Source organism: Uranotaenia lowii, chromosome 1 (genome assembly GCF_029784155.1).
Source record: "Uranotaenia lowii strain MFRU-FL chromosome 1, ASM2978415v1, whole genome shotgun sequence".
Taxonomy (NCBI): Eukaryota; Metazoa; Arthropoda; class Insecta; order Diptera; family Culicidae; genus Uranotaenia; species Uranotaenia lowii.
The window spans coordinates 145,694,634-145,712,018 of record NC_073691.1 but is presented as its reverse complement, the minus strand read 5'-3'; the positions used below and the strand labels follow the sequence as shown (position 1 = coordinate 145,712,018).

At 36.2% G+C, this 17,385-nt stretch overlaps 1 protein-coding gene across 5 annotated transcripts in view; it reads left to right on the top strand.

Moving 5' to 3' along the window:
- Window positions 1–17,385, top strand: part of LOC129740405 (protein phosphatase PP2A 55 kDa regulatory subunit) — a 195,261-nt gene that overhangs the window by 114,105 nt on the left and 63,771 nt on the right. The window contains exon 2 of one of the 5 annotated variants that reach the window (XM_055732065.1): window positions 4,126–4,899. The exons of 3 other annotated variants lie outside the window; for them this stretch is intronic. In XM_055732065.1, coding sequence (XP_055588040.1) covers window positions 4,893–4,899 — 7 coding nt within the window. In that variant the 5' untranslated portion in view covers window positions 4,126–4,892. Of the gene's footprint in view, window positions 1–4,122; window positions 4,900–17,385 lie in introns of all 5 variants that reach the window. One more of the 5 variants, XM_055732064.1, reaches the window with a different exon arrangement.

Here is a 17,385-nt window from a genome sequence, read left to right as displayed (position 1 = left end):
AAACTGAAGGGTGCAGAAAAAGGAGAGAACGTGTTCCCGTTCTTTCGAAGAAAAAAGTCAAAATTTCGCCATAAAGGAGAAGAACAACAAGAAAACGGCGCGCATACAAGAAGCTTTCACATCCCGAGTAGAAATAATAAAAAAAAACCTGCACAAAGGTGGTGTGCATTTTTCGGGGTCTCTGCGGATTTTAGTGAGTCAGGCTTTAGTTGGGGGATTCATTGCCAAAGTACAATAATTTCGGTGAACGGAATTAAATGCTATCGGTGTGGTGCGGTGGAAAACAAAAAAACAACGACGACCTATCGGTTTCCGAGAATGCCCCTAGTGCGAAATATTTGGTGGTTGTGCCGAATTTCTTGTTCTTCGTCATCATTCAACGTTTTGCTGCTGTTTGGATAATTGCAGCTGTGTGCGTGAGCGAGCGAGGTGTTTCGCGTAGCAAATGTGCTTATTTTGCGGGTGACGGTCCCGTGACGCTTGGCGGTTTGTTGGTGTTTGTGCAGCCGCACGATTTTGCAATGCGATGTTTTCTTTTGCTTCCGATGATTTTTGCCTCGAGAGAGGAGGCACATCAAAAATGCCAAAAGCAGGGCTGCCAGATTACGGTGTTTTCTGTTATGGGGTTTGAATGGAATATATCAGTAGTGACTTTTTAATAGGGCCAATGCTCCAAATGTAAACAAATGGAGTTATCATCTGGGTGTTAAAATACGTTCGGAGACCTACATTTTGAGTGTACAACGTTAACCGACGACTATTTTGTCTTCGAGAAATTAAGAAAACAAAATAAAATTTTTGCTGGGAGCTTATGGAGCTGTCAAACTTTCTACGCGTTTTTCTCGAAACAGTGATGTTGGCGCATTCGCCGTATTCAAAATTCGATACCGATATCTTTATCTTTATTGGAGGGGAATCGGTCCATATTGAAAAGATTGGACATGCCACAGTATCAATCAATGTTATCATACATCATGATTTCCTAAAATATTTCCTCTCGATCAAATAAATATGATTAGGGTCGTTAAGTCGTATTTCTAAAAGTTTAAAAAAAAATCGAATTCTTCCGGAAGATGGCAATTTTGAAGGATTTACATTGATTTACATACATACATTAAGAGGAATTATAAAAATAACAGACATTTTTATCTTTAATATTAGCATAAATATTTATCTTTATACTATCATGAACAAGGAATATTTAAAGAAAGTAGTGTCAAGGCAGCCCTGCTCTAGTATTGGTACAGAGTGTGTCATCACAATCACGAAAAATCTGTGAATTCACTAGGAAATTTGACTTATTCGTTGATAATTCGAAGAATTTGCTGGAAATTTTCCACTTTTAAAACTTGATATTCTAAAGGATTTGCTCTTCAAGATCTATACAAAAAAAGTTGGATTTTTTAGTAGTTTTCATATAAAATAGACCATAGAAATTCGAAAACATGGTTGATTTTCCCTACTCAAATTTGCAAATCTTTAAAATTAGTTCAAAGTCTTCCACGAAAATGTTCAAGTCAGTGCAGTTTAAGATCCTTATAACAATAAAGTAATGAAAACACAAAGTTTTATACAAAACCATAATCATTTATTGACATTTTAGTAAATCGAGTTAACAATCATTACTTGATGTTCATTCTTCTACATAAGAATTGAAAATGGTAAACCGGTGGATAAAAATCATGACAATTAATTGAACACACAATAACTACCAGCTAGACCTCTTTATAGCTGAATTTTTCTACATTTTTGCACGTTTTACCTTCAAGATGACATTACATTCATTAAAAAAAAAAGAAAAAACATAATGCAATCTTCAATGGACCAAAAAAATTCATAACATAGTGAAATAGAGGCCTTACAATACAATCAAAATAAAATTGGAATTCTTATTCGTTCTAAAACGTGTTTATCTTTGAATTGTCTGCCATTCGCGTATAAATTGTCGATACATTCATTTTTGTGACGTCACAAAAAATACAATATGGCTCTCGACACTACCTTATTAAAATATTCCTTGTATCATGAGGCCAAAGTTTCCTCTGAAAATTTCTTTCTTCCTGGGAAAACCTATACCTGTAATGAAGTTCTTCGAAAGGCAAATTTTTTCAGAAGCTTTACAAATGCGGAAATTGTGTTCGATGATAATTTGGATTCTGTATCTGCAACAAACATTCTAAGCAAAAGAATGACAAAGTTGGTAAAGATCCTCTATAAATAAAGAAAATAGAATAGAATATAACAAGAAGATATTTGTATTTAAAATCAAAGGAAGGAGGAAGAAGCAGAACATATCAATACTGTAATTGTAAGAAATTGTGGGCCACCAAATTACCAAACATGCAACGTTTAAGATTTTTTTTCCAAAACAGCAAATTTTCAATCCATTTTGTAATTAAAATTTGTTAAAATAAAAAGCGAGTGACTCTATTTTAAGAGCGAAATTTCAAGATATCTTCTTTTGTAATCTCACTTACCGTTTTCTATCCTTGACCTTGTACAACAGTTATACTTATATGTATGTAGAAATTTGAAATAAATGATTCACAAAGTTCATGTTTAAGTCCCCTTCTGTAAAATTTAACCATTTTGGGATTTCTCTAAAACATTTGTGGATGGTAGTGAAGTGTACACAGAAATTTTTTTTACGTTATTTATTTTTTGCGGTTTTCGGGAATTTGCACGATTTTTTAAATTCTAAGTCCAAAGGAAAACACTTTTTAAAGCTGGACGAATCTTAGCTCTGAAGCTTGGAAAATTAGACCTGAGACCTAAGATAAAGGATCTAAGAACATAAGACCTGAGACATGAAACATGAGACCTGAGACATGAAACATGAGACATTGAGACTCGGCCTCAGACTTGAGACATGAGAACTGCGTTCTGAGACTTGAACCCTGAGACATGAGACTCATGTCTCTGGTCTCAGGTCTTCGGTCTCAAATCTCAGGTCTCAAGTCGCAAGTATCAGGTCTATGATTTCATGTCTAAGTATCTCAACTTCTTATCGCATTTTTGCTTGGTACGGACGTATACCAGGGTAAAATTAACTTTACTGTAGTTTCTATTTTGCATAAGATTGTTAGCTAATTTGCGAAAAAAAATTCAATATTGAGCCTAAAATTGCCATTCGTTGGGCTCGCAGTCGTCTCGCAGCACTGTCCTAAGACACATCACTGCTTAACAGCCAACATTGCACCGAATTCGCTCGAAACGCACATCAGTCAGTCAACCAGGCTTTCGAGAACTGTTGTATTCTGGTCACATTTTAATGATTCGTTCGCAAAAAAAACCCTAGCAAAAAACGCACAGACACCACCAAATACCGATGCTCGTTACGGAAAGAAACCATGAAGAAAAATACACAACCACCATTGGACCTCTTGGTGATAATACTAAGCAAGGAAAAAATCCAAAAAGACAACTCACCGTGGACGGCGGCACACTTTGACCGATTCTCGGAGCTGTTTGCCACAACAGAATCTATGGATTCAGGCAGGCAGCTTCAACTCGTCATGTTCTCCATTCAAGTCAAAGAACAACATTCAAACGACCAGAAATTTCATCACTCGCACTTTCGTCCGGCTGGCTAGCACACGCTAGCGAGAAGTGTGTTACGAACTGAATGCTGGTCCAAGTCGAACGCAAAAAAGCTGGTCCTACCGGTTTTTATGTACGAGGCGGCCTCTTTTTTTCGGATAGAAACCTGCTGCCAATCTACCAGCTCATGGCTTCTGCTGCTACGCACCAGCTTCCTGACCTTGTGGGTACACATTTTGTGCGAATCGAACCTCATCACGTAGTCTAGTACCTATGGTAGCAGAAGCAGCCGGTCGGGGTGAGGTGATGGACGTTTTGGGTTGCTTCGAAGGAGCGATACTGACGACAAGAAGGCCGGAAGAAGAGGTGTTTGGTGTTTAGTCAGCAAAGCAGCAGTGTGTGCTCAAAGTTGTCGATGCGCTGCGCCTGATTTCCGTGTTCTGGTGTAGATGGAACCAAAAGTCTGAGACAGATTGTTATTCCCTGGGGAGGGACGGGCATTTCTCCGGTCGAAGGAATACTGTGTAGACTACCCTGATGCTAAAGTGTATTGGTTTTTTTGCTCTTTTCTCCTCTTCGTAGCAGTGATTTAGATAGATAGTGTTCACAGGTTTAATCCTTCAACAGATGAAACACGGTTTTCGAGCCTGCCTGCATTTAACAGGATTGGAATCACGTTTTAGCCAAGTGAATTAAAAAAAATAAAATAAAACAAACACAACGAAGCCACGGTGTGGGTGATCCTGGCAGAAGATAGCAATAAAACGAAGAAATAGGGAGAGGGCAAGTGAGTCTGTTATTGTAGCATAATATCGAATAAAATAAAGTGGTGCTGCTTCTCCGTCCTGCCCATGTGTAACATCATCCCGAAGCCCAAAGTGCGGTAGTGGAAACGTCCCTTTCGGAGAAAGCGACAGCCGGAAGCAGCTGCAACGAAAATTCACCGCAAATAAAGTTGCACACCGGCCGGAGCTCAGCAGGAGCAGAACACCACCATATACCCGAGAGCATACAATCTACAGCAGTAATCGTAATAATAACAATACAACAGCAACAACACCAGGGCAAATCTTAAACGGTGTTGGTTATCAGTAACAGCAGCATCGGTTGTTCCATTATCGTTCTGCTGTAGGTGCTGCTGAGGTGATCTTTCCGGGCAGTCCGACCGAACTCAGATCAGCCTTTGCAATAGTTGATTGTTGTTGTTTTTGTTGTTATTGTTGCTGCTTAGAAGTAGTAGTAGCTGTTGTTGTTGTTGTTACTGCTCGCTGGTCGACGTCTATCAACACGCCCGGTGGTTGTGTGTTGTATGAAGGAATACTGTAGTGGTGGTTGCGGCAACGCTATTTGACATGGCCGGTGAGTAATGAGAAAGTTTCTCTGTTTTTCCCTGTATCATTATTATTCTTCTGTAGAAAAATTGTTGGTGCATAAGTATGATTAAAAAAGTGAACAAACGATTGACATTCGTTCAACTAATGATAAGATAGCATAAGGTACACCGGGGTAAGTGGGGACGCGGGGTAAGTGGGGACGGTGGCTATTAAAACAATACTGTGTACTATTTTTTCAAACTTTTAATGCAGAATGTTAAATTTACTTGTAATCTATCCAATAACTGGAAAAGAGTTACGGTTCCGACAATTGCGGATGGTTACGGTGACTTTTTGTAAATTTTCTATTTTTAACTACGATGTGGAGTTGATGTACATCTTTTTCAATCGCAAATTTCTCGTAAACTAGCTGGCTCTTGACGAAAAACTTTACTTTGAAACAATCCTTACATTCGAAACAACCAGTTAGGAAAAGAAACGACGGTTAAAAATTGAGAAAAAAGGGTTTATTAGCAAAAATCTAAAATTTTGTCACCAAACCCTACCTGGGGTAAGTGGGGACGGCTTTATAAAACTTGATGTTTACACATTTTTTCAATTTTCTCTCCTTCATTCAATACAATTTAGCTTTATTTAGCATTTAGATAAAGAAAAATTGGAAAAAGTGCTTGTTTTTTCTAAAATAAGTATACATTTTCGATAATATCGGATTACACACAATAATTATTGAAAGATGCCTTATTAATAGTACCATGAACTTTTTTCGAAATTTCGGACGGTTCGAGTAATAAAGAAACGCATTCAACAAAAAAAAACACAAATTTGTTGAAAATTTCCTGAGAAATCAAAGGGAAAATCTACCGTCCCCACTTACCCCATAAAGCGGGGCAAGTGAAGACACCAGTAGTCCATAACAATTTACGTGAGAACTTTTTTCGCTTTGCTTCTATCAAGCTCATCTCTTCAGCATTTGTTAAAAACACGTTCAGCATCGTATTGAACGCAATTTTATCAAAATTGACCCACTGCTGATTTTTTAATGATTTTTTAAAGTTGAACTATATGAAAACCCGTCCCCACTTACCCCGGTGTACCTTACTTATAATTTAATTATTGTAATGCCAGTAACAAACGGACAAACGAAGTCATCAGGCAGGGTAATCATTGCTACCTAATTATAATAACAAAAAAGTTGAAGAGGCTGCTTATATAGGACACGACCACAAGGTTAACGTTGCTCGAAGAAGATGTCCGTGATAGTGACACAATTTTGAAGTGGCTTCTCAGGAAGTATTTCAACTTGATAGGGGAGATAAGGGCATAACGAGCACCCAGGGCATAATAAGCATTCCTTTTTTCTACAAAAGTACGTATTTTTTAAACAAATTTTCATAAGGATTTCTTTCGTACTACCTATAGTATTAATTTTTCACCAAAAAAGAAATATCCTTTCCATCTTTACAGAAATATTAAATAATAACCAGCTAGGTTCTCAAGTGACGAAAATATTATAATTTTTTAGCACCACCAAATAAGCTTTTATGGCCTATCATCTTGATCTGAAATGTACGGACTGCAACATGATTTACACATTGTTTCTCAATTTTCAACATCATAAAATTTTTGATTTTTAACTTTAATCAATTTTAAAACGCGTTTTTACTTAAATTTGTTGACCTGGGGCGAACAGAGCACTATCAATCAGGGCAAGATGAGCGTTTTCTGCCTTATATTCTAGCAGCGAATTCGACTCGATGAAGTCAACTGAATAATAGAGCTACAGCTTGACTTGTTTCATCTGTCGATTTGCCCCATATGTTTTTTCGATGTCTTCTGGGTCACCAAGCATCAGTGTAAAATTTGAGATGATTTGGTTGATTCCTGAGTTAGCGCAACACGTTTCAATTTTGTATGGAAATTTGTATGGAAGAAGAAATTTTTGCACAATCAATCATCCAGAAAACTCAAATAAAATTTAAATGAAGTCGGTCTTTGATTTTTGGTTTTGACTATTCTTAAGCTTCATTTTTTGCAAATATGACAAGCAGCTAAGAATTTCATGAAAAAAGTTATTACCGTTTCAAAATAAAAAATCTGAATCTATTGAAAAAGATTAAAAAATAGCAGACTGCATGCTAGAGCTTTTAATAGTTTCATAATATGTTTTTGCAAATGTTATACAAATCAATAAATTTCCTGGCTATGCAAAGCAGTTTTTTGAGATTTTTTATACTTATCCTACGGTCTCACAGCTTTCAAACAAGCAGTCAAAAACGTTAAAATTAAAAAAATAATTTTGAAAACAAAAATTTTGTATAACATCGAATATCTTTCCTGGAGTAAAAGTTAGGTTTTTGGTTTGTTCACATGAATTGTACTGCAAGAATCAAGGAATATTTTTCATTCAAAGTTAAATTTTTTTGGAACTTCAGTACAGCTGTGGCGATTTTTGATTGAAAAATTTTGATTTCCCATACAAATTTCCATACAAAATTAAAATTCGTTGCGCTAATTCAGGACTGGATGGATCGCTTCCAAAATTTTTATTGCTATTTCTGGCAGCAAAACAACCAAAAAAAGTTGTGGGAGGTGTAAAAATTTTAGAATTTGAAATTTTCATATAAAATTTGCAGCGGTCTAATGAGCATGTGTTAATTGTTTGGATTCTACAAACAGACCTATGTAGATTGTTTTGTTATTGCTTTGTTTGATGAATCTACGCCCCACCGTTTAGTGCAAAATGCATCGATCTTGAATGATAAATGAAAAAAAAATCACCTTGACCAGGAATCGAACTCGAGTCTACTGATTACCTCTCCGACACCTTACCAATAGGCCAATTTGTCTGATGAAACAAGTCTAGCTGTAGCTCTATTATTCAGTTGACTTCATCGAGTCGAATTCGCTGCTAGATTCCCTGGCAGAAAACGCTCATCTTGCCTCGAAAAATGGTGCTCATACTGCCCCACGGGGGTTCTCATTATGCACCTACAGTGACTGGTTTTCAGCTTTCGGCAAAAAGTTTTAAAATGCATTTTTGAACGTTTTTATCTACTTTTTCAAGTTTCATCCAATTAGGCAATAGACTATTTGAGTGTCTGAACACGAAACAATGATGTAATTCACATATTTTAGTTGTTCTCTACAACCAAAATAATTTGCACGTTAGGGGCTACGTGGAAAACTACATAATTTTTATCCAATTGATTTTCACGTAGATGCTACGAAATTAATATCTAAACCGAGTCCCTATAAGAATTTGCGCTTCATGGAACGCACCTACATTTTACGTGAATTTTTAGTGAGTTTAACGCGGTTTGTTTATGAAAGCAACGGGAAATGTTTTTATTATCGGAATGAAAATAAGGGTGTTTTTTTTACTTCTTATTTTTACTGTTAATTAAAAACAACGACATTTTGTTATGAATAATCTTTATTTTCACAATCTTTGCACAATATATCACTAACACTACACTTTTTAAGTACTAAAAACACCTATTTATTTTTGGACATCCTGAAAAAAAAAATAAAAGTATGCATTAATATAAAAAGTATTATTTGAATAAAAAATATTTTACCTTGTCCGATATTCCGTGAATGGTGTTCCGTTGAACATCTTTTCCGGAAAGTCCCAGCAAAAATCGATCAGAGATCATCATCAGTTCCAACGAGCACCGCATCCAGAGCCATTGCTATCAGAAAAATGAAAAAAAAAAACAAAAATTAGCTGATTACAATTAAGGAGATTTTTATCACTTGCCAAAACGACAATTCCAAAACAAATGAATATCCGATCAAATCCTCCTTGCTAACATAGCTGATGACAACAGACACAACGGCTTGAAAAAAATCACAACAGCTGAAAGAGTACGGACGGACCACAATTTAACAGGCCTATGAAGTATTCATCGAATCCCATGTAAATGGAAATCAAAAAGTTGGAATCGCACATCTGGTGAATTTTCTGCACACTCGATGAATTTTGCCGCACACTTGGTGAATTTTTGTGCACACTTGATGAATTCTGCCGCACACTTGGTGGATTTTTGTGCACACTTGATGAATTCTGCCGCACACTTGGTGGATTTTTGTGCACACTTGATGAATTCTGCCGCACATCTGAATTTTGCTGCACATCTGGTGAATTCCAGCGCACAATTCAGTGTGTTTTTCTCGCGTTTTAAATGAATACTTCATACCTGTGCAATTTAACCTTCCCATGCCGTTCGGGTCAATATGACCCGAAGCGCACATTCAAAATCTCTTTATCATCATTCCAATATACTGAAGAACTAGGAATTTTGACAGACCAAGTATGTTCTATGAAAATAATGATCAAATTAACGTCAAAAAATTGAAATTTGAGTTTTGAAAATCGGTTCATTGGGAAATGAAATACAGCTAAGCAAAGCAAAAATTGCATATCGTTTTTTTAAAGTTAGATTTTTTTCTACCGGAAGATCTGAGATAGCAGTCAAAACTTTCATTGGACCCCAACATATCTATACATTGTCGGATAGATGGATTCCTGACGATTTCAAACATCAATGAAACACTTAAATACAGAAAAGCTGTCAAAAGTTATGAGCATTTTAAAAATAAAATTGATTTTTCGGACTTTTTACTTTCTGAACCAGTTTCTGATAACTTGGTAATACATATCGACTTTATTTTAAAATTTTGAGTAAGAATAACAAATTACCTACACAATGAATATAATATCATCAAAATCGGTTTACATTTACAGTCAGGAGAACGAAATCAAACTACAACTCAAATTTCCCCGAAACGGATATTTTGCGAACGGCATGGGAAGGTTAATTTTCTAATATGAATTTACTACCACACGCTAGAGAAAAATGCACAAAACGGATTTGAAATCGTTCATTTGTTTTCGTTTGTGCAGGGTTTGTGATATAGCTCAGTTTGCAAGTCTGTTGCTTCCTGAGCCGATGTCTGCGAGTTCGAGCCCAAGAGAAAATATCGAACACAGTTGTACCGGATAAGTTTTTCAATATTTGTCCGCCAACTGCAACGTTGATAAAGTCGCGAATGCCATAAAGATGGTAAAACGACTATAATCGAAACAAAAAAAAAGGTTTGGTAGTGCACCGGTGCACTACCAGTAGTGCACTTTTTGATGTTTTCATGCTCGTTTTCACGATGAGTGGTCCACTGGTAGTGCACCATAAAGTGGACGGTAGAACACTCTGAAAATATTCGGTATGGCTGGTGCTCTCACCAATACTATCATGAATTTTGACTGGACGTGCTTCCCGATGTAAATAAATATCAGCTGGTCTTGTTTATTTCTATACCGCAAAATTGCGTTCTAGCTATTTTCACATTGTTTTTTTCCTTAATTTACGGAAATTTGTTCCGGATTCTGCTGCAATCGGTTCCAGGAGGTGCCGAAGAAGAGCAGCAAATCCGAGTGCAAAAAGTGCAACCCAAAGATCTGGCGGAATCACCCAAACCGAAGAGTTCTCTTGCTCGGGCGGGTCCCATAAGTTGGTCTCGCGCACCAAGAAGCGTTAAGCTGCTTCGAAGCTTCGCCGTTTTGGATTTTTTTTTTGTAATCTTAAAAGGAAATACCCGAACGAAGAAGATGAGATTTGCGAGGAATAAACGTCACTCTCAAGACAAAATATCGGAACCATCAAGCTGGGGTAACTGCAGTCCAGCAGCAGCAACCATAGACCGCCCAGAATCAGCCGGTATTGCAATTATTATCATCAGGGCCAGAGGCGAATCTACCAAGCAAGCCTCTCTAATAAAATAAATCTGAAGTTTTCACAATTTAACATAATACATAAATTCATGCTAAAATTTTCATATTATTTACAAGACAATAATCAACTAAAGTAAATTTGATTTCAATTTTAATTAATTAAATTAAAATTAAAATTAATTAAAATTAAACGATAACAAATACCAGGTGTAATGGATTTTTGACTGATTGATATTTTCTGTTGACACTGCCAATTTCACGCACACCAACGAAGGTGAGGGCAAAACTCGATTCATGCTCGTTTTCAGCGTGGATGGTGCAACACTTTCGGGTGGTGAAAACGAATACGATATTAGAATGCGTTTTTCTCAAAACAAAGGTCTTGGCGTGTATGCCCTTTTCAAAAATCGATACCGATTTGAATTATCACAATTGACGAGTTTGAGAATTTTTTTGTATTCGAGAACTGATAAAAATCATTTGTGTGGGGTGAACTCATACAGAACTTTTTTCTCCCAAAGTAGATTATCATATCTCCATACATTTTTTTTTCTTTGTCTCTTCGAGACTTTCGTTATAGTACATCCGTGTACACCCAAAAACACAGTTTCATACATTTTTGCCCAGCAGTCTCCTTCAATGAAAACGTCTCGTGTATCCAATAGGCAACGGATCTGTTTGAAGAGATCCAACTCCGAGGTGCATGTGGTCGCTAATTTGCAAAACAAATCTGATTACAACTAGCCGCCGCCGTCCAGATTATGGTAGAAGGGCCCTGCCGAATTACCTTTTCTGCCTATTTCAACGATGGATGTCGTATGTATGTGTGTAAACAAAGCTCCCCAGTTCAATGATGGATGATTGATCATCATTGGTAATTGATAGCACAAACTTTTCCCATCACACGGAATCCAGCCAAGGTCCAGACGATTGACAGCGAATCTGTACTACAACCTGTTCGGCATTCGGCCGAGATACATACACCATTTCTCGTCTCATGTTATCTATGTAAGAAGGAATATAGCGTTGAAGCGTTCAAACCTCTATCCCATGGAAGCAATTTGTGTTGATGTTGTTGTTATTGTCTTCGTCTGTGGCGTAGTGACACAACATGCCACAAAACGGCAACACGGTGAGCAAGGAAAGTGCTTCTCTGCCCTTTTATGACAGTTCCTGAATCGATAACGAACTTTGCACATCATCCCGTCCTTCAACCATAGCCATAATCATCGAGATGTGGATATCGGTTGCCGATATGGAAAGAAAGGTACACGAAATGGGCGGGAAAAATGTTTCTCTGCCCATGTGGACACCTTTCTATGTCTATTTTTTTTTTTTGCTAGAGATCAATCGACTGCCTGTTGCTGCTCTGGCTAAAGGATATTGAACTGGGCTGAAAGATTGTTTTTAAAATGAAATCTATTCTTCAAAGTGTAGTCTTTGTGAAGACATGACAGAATATCGCTTCATGAATGTTTTCTTTGTCTGTTAATGGTTAGTGTATAATCTTTGTTATTTACAATCTTCATAATACTTTAGTGGATCTTTATTTTAGGAAAAGTTCATTTTCGGTAGAGTTTGTAAGCCTTATATATGTTTTTGGGTAGTTAAGGCTAAACATCATCTCACACTGACCGTTAAAACGGTAAAGTGTCTCTAATCTTAATAATAATAATAATAATAATAATAATAATCTCACACTGACGCCCCTAAGTTTTGCTTTGTTCTACTAAGCCTCGTGCTTCAAAGCTGCTCCCATTTATTAACTTATTCCGAGATGTATTTAAATGCAACGAGTTTAAAATCCAACTAAAATATTGATTTTTCCTCGTTTTAAACCAGAAATTTCGGATTTGAAAAAAAAAAATCATTCGAAGTGTCGTTAAATTTTGTTCAAATAAACAAAATACGAAGCGAATCTGGAATACCGGGAAAAACTTTTGAATCTTATTGCTTCACCGGTAAAACTTCGTGTAGCTTTCTAAATGCAATAATAACAACACTGTCACAAAAGGATACAGTACTGTCCATTCATAATTTCACATACAGCCTTAATATAATCGGATGAATTCTAAGATGCTTGTTTGTATGTTTTAATTAATCTACAAGTGCGAATTGGCAACCCGAGTTTGTCATCAACCTAAGACGAAATACAAAAAAAAATTCTCCAGCCTTATTTTTAAACTTAGACTTAGCGCCAACAATTCGTTCTTCCCGAAAGCTGTTAAATCTCCTCAATCCTCGAGTGATATTTTACATACGTAGATCGTATTACTACATAAAATCTTATTGTTGAAAATCCTTTCCAATCCGGCTGCATTCTGCCGATTGCAACTGTATCAAATTGAGCTGAAGCCCTTTGGAGCCGTTCCAAAATATGCCCTCCATCCATGATTAGAACACCACCCCCAACTGACTCAGCTGTGATGCTGCAGTGACTGTGAGGAAAAGGACACCAGTAGTATTTAATCCAGCCGCAGTCATTTATATGCCCCGACCACCACATCGGTTTGCCATAATTCGAAACCATTAATTCCTATTCGTTGGAGGGAAATCCGTTTGATGTTTCGGTTGGATCCAACATTAGCACCTGCCCTTTAGGGCATTAGGTAGATTCATAGAATTTTCCAATGATCCACACTTGAACTTATAAATAATGTTTCGATTTGGTTTAGTCTCTCTGTTTTGTCTCTGTCGACAAGTTTTAAATGACTGTTATTATACGGGTATTTTCATAACCTATATTAGTTCGCCCTCGGTTGATATTAACGAAATACCGGTTAATTTATCAATCAAACTTTACAACCGATAATCTTTAAATAATTTTGAGTGTTTGTACCGAATTACTGATTTTTGGTGATATGAACAAATTTCGGTATTTTTTCTTGGAGATTCGGAAAGGTTTATGTAGTTGGTTTCTTTTTTGATTTTTTTCAACAAATTGACAAATAATTGAGAGATTAGGTAAAAAAGAGTTATCCAAATTTCTGTAAACACGACTAACAAAGTCAAAATTTGTGAAATAGAGATAGATTAGGAGATCGATAGAAGAGAAAGTGTCAGACAAATAAAAGGAAGAGTTAGGGGCCGTTCAAATATTACGTAACGCAATTTTCGGTTATTTTCAACCCCCCTACCCCCCTACGTAACGCATTCGTCTCAGATTTTCTATCCTAAATCCATAAAGCGTAACAAACTCTTACACCGCCTCCCCCCCTAAACGCGTTACGTAATATTTGAATGGCCCCTTAAGATTTGAGGGAGAAGGAAAGTGAGAAATTTTGAGAAGGGAGAGGGGAAAATGAATAGAAGAGAGTATTTTAGGATACATATGTAGAAAATGAGAATAAGAAAAACGGAAAACGAGAAATAAAGTGAAAAGATTGATAAAAAAAAGGTAAGAGGAGAGTGCGAAATTGCGAGAAGAAAGAGTAAGAGATAGACATAAGCGAGAGTGTGAGTGAGAGGTAGTGAAAATAGAGAACGAATAATACAGGAAAGGAGAAATGACAGATAGAGAAAAGCGATAATGGGAAAGGCATTATGAAATTGAAGGAAGGAAGTATGTCATATGGAAAATACGAAGAGAGCTAAACGAAAAATAGAGAGAATTGGATGTACAGAGCAAGAAAGTGAGAAACAGAACAAGGAGAGTGAGGAGTAAAAAGGAATAGCGCGAGAAAAAAGAAATGATAAGAAGAGAAATTGAAAGATAGAGAGAATGGTCAGAGAAAGCTAAAGAGAAAAAAAAGTGAAAGATATTAATTCGCGTGTTCTATTCTAAGAATTCGTTAGAACAAGCGTAAAGTTAAGAGTTGAGTCTCCAAACTCAAAATAAATCGGTTACTTTTTTTAGCGACGCTCGAATAACGACGAATCTTCTCATGCAGCTTGTCCTATCTGAGATATTGGCAACGAATACGAATGCGAACGTAGTCAGTTCCAAACATATTTTTCCAAATTCAGGAAGCTTTGAAATAAAAATCAGGATAAATCAAGTTTAACATGAAACTGTCGAACACTAGGGAACAGCATTTCTTGTGCTTTCGTTTCAATAACCAATTTTGTACGATTTTGGCGTCTCGAATTCGAATCAATCATCGAATCTGATTTTACCTATCATCTCTGGTTTTGATGATATGGGGTGGGGGAATTTGATCAGTTTTGAGTAAAATCGTTTTTTGATAAGCCTGGAACAAAAAACCAATTTTTTCTTTTGTCAATCCCCCCCCCCCCCCCCCTTTGAAATTTCCAAAAAAAAACCGAAGCGAAATAAATAAAGTTTGATGTAATTAATGTTAATTTCGATAAAAAATTCCAATATCAGAAAGATTACAAAACCAAAAAACAAATTGAAAAATATGGGAGTTATTTCACCTTGTGTTTACTTGATTTGATTGAATTATTCGATAATAAAAATTACTTGATTTATAGGTTTTATGCATCGATATAATAGTATGCAATTTTGTTGCACAGAAGCTTCCATGCAATTTATTCCAATTTATTTGTTTTTCGCTTGATTTTTTATTGACCCCCCCCCCTCCCCTCGCGATGTTCTAACTCCGAGTGACAAAAGAAGGGATGATGAACTAATAAGCCTACATGAAAACTAAAAACAGATTATGAATATATTTATTATCCTTCATCCAATCAAGGATTCAGATCTCCTCTAGAAATTCTAGTTTCAGAGATACAATCTTTGAAGTATCTGATATTGAATATTTAAAATCATTTAACAACTTCGTTGAAGATTGCAAAACGATTTGACTTATGCTTTAAGAAATATCAAGGATTCTAATTGCTTAAAATTTTCTTTGAAATTTTCTCAAAATTGCAGAACTTGCAGATTGGGGAAAAAAGTACAAAAAAGTAAACTTCTAAAACTCTTTTCTAGAGTGTCATTCAAAATTACTCGAGTTCTCGAGGGAAAGTTGATCATTGAATTAAAACCGGATGAAACTGATTTGATTACCAATATTACCATACCTTTTCTAGTTCGAAGTAAGAAATCTAAATTTGATACTGTCTATAAAAATTATAATTTCGGAAATCCATTTAAAATTTAAAAATTCTGTGCAATCTGTCAAAATTTCAAAATTTTGTGTTCTGTGACACAGATTCTGTGATGAAAATTTGCTCAAAATTCTGTGAAATTACAAATTTTTCTGTGATTTCGGCAAGCTTGGTAGTAACCTGGCACATGGATTTCATAGGTCCAGAAGAGAATTTTGAAATTGCATCCGCTGTAGGAACAAGCGGAAAGCACCAAATTGAAAAATAGGATTTTTGAAGCCTTATTTTACCATTTTTAGTTTTTTACTGTTTTTAATGCTTCAATAGCATAGAGATCAAGGTTTAATTTATCATTAACCGTAAACGCAAAGAACTGTTATTTAAAAATAGTTAAACTTGTTAAAAACATCAACACTTAAATCAAATTATTTCTTTCTAAAACGTGTGTATATTTTTAAATCAATCGAACACAAACACAGGGAAATCAAAGTTTATCATTTACAAGAAAGTAGTTCTTAGACTAGACAGCCTCTGTTTTGTTATCAAACAACGTAATCCTCATCAAATTTTACATTTTAAGCACTCGCAATCACTTTTTTGGCCCTCTATGACAATTAATCAGTTGCAATTTCCAAAATCTCACTGGAATAAATCAACCATTTCAAAAAATATTTACAACTTTGAAGCGTAAAAACATAAAAATATTGGAGAAACCACTTCAACCCTATCATATTCATTTGGATTGAAAACGATAATTTTAATTTATCTTAATATTGATACCTCATTAGCATTCCGGATTTCCTGGGTCTTTTCGCATTCATTTTTTTAAATTGTTAAATAAGATTTGAACGCCGCTGATGTGCCTTGATAAAAATAATTCAAAACTAAGAATTGAAAATTACAAATGAAAGTTGAAAAGCCGTCAAACTGATTTTCAACTCCATCAAAAACAAACCAAAACACACCCAGTGTTCCGAAAATCAATCAAAACAAACACTCAGGATGCGTTTCCTGTTGGAAACATTCTGATTGTATAATGGAATAGCGCCTCTCGCAACTGCTTCGCCTGGCTGGTATGCAATCTCGATTAGCGCTCCTATCCGCTATGCAAACCGAGTCGCATCAGGCTGATGTCATGCTGAAGCAACTAGCAACGCGACCTACAACGCAACGTTCACACGACTAACCAGCTCTCATTTGATCTCCATGGAAATCGCGCAGACCTGTCATACTGGTCGCTTTGTATAGCGCGACCAATCTGATGCCAATGTGTTTTGTAGCGCGACTAGTAGGAAATCCAATAGGAATATTGTTTTTTTCGATTTGAAGCAGTGATTCCGGGTTTTAAGCACAATAGTACGAAGATCTGTCCGAACTTGTGATAATAAACTAAAAAATATCTTAATTGGCGAGAAAATTTTCATGAATTCTTAGTTCCGGCAAAAAACAAGGAATTTTGTCTGTTCAATTTTCGGCATTCTTGCAATCCGGGTCGTGATTTGATGAGTTTTTGATGGCTCCCGAAAGAAAGGAGACGATTCAAAGCATTATCAGATGTAGAGAAGTGATGATTTGTAGGGAATTTCAAAGTCACAGGTCGCGCCAGCATGACATACCAATGCGTTGCAACGCAATCTTATTGGAACGTTGCGTTGCGTTGCTAGATGCTTCAGCATGACATCAGCCTCATTCAGAATCATCGGTTTAGCAAACATCGCATATCGGAGATGAGTGAGATACAAACTGATCCATTCTGAATGTAGCTCA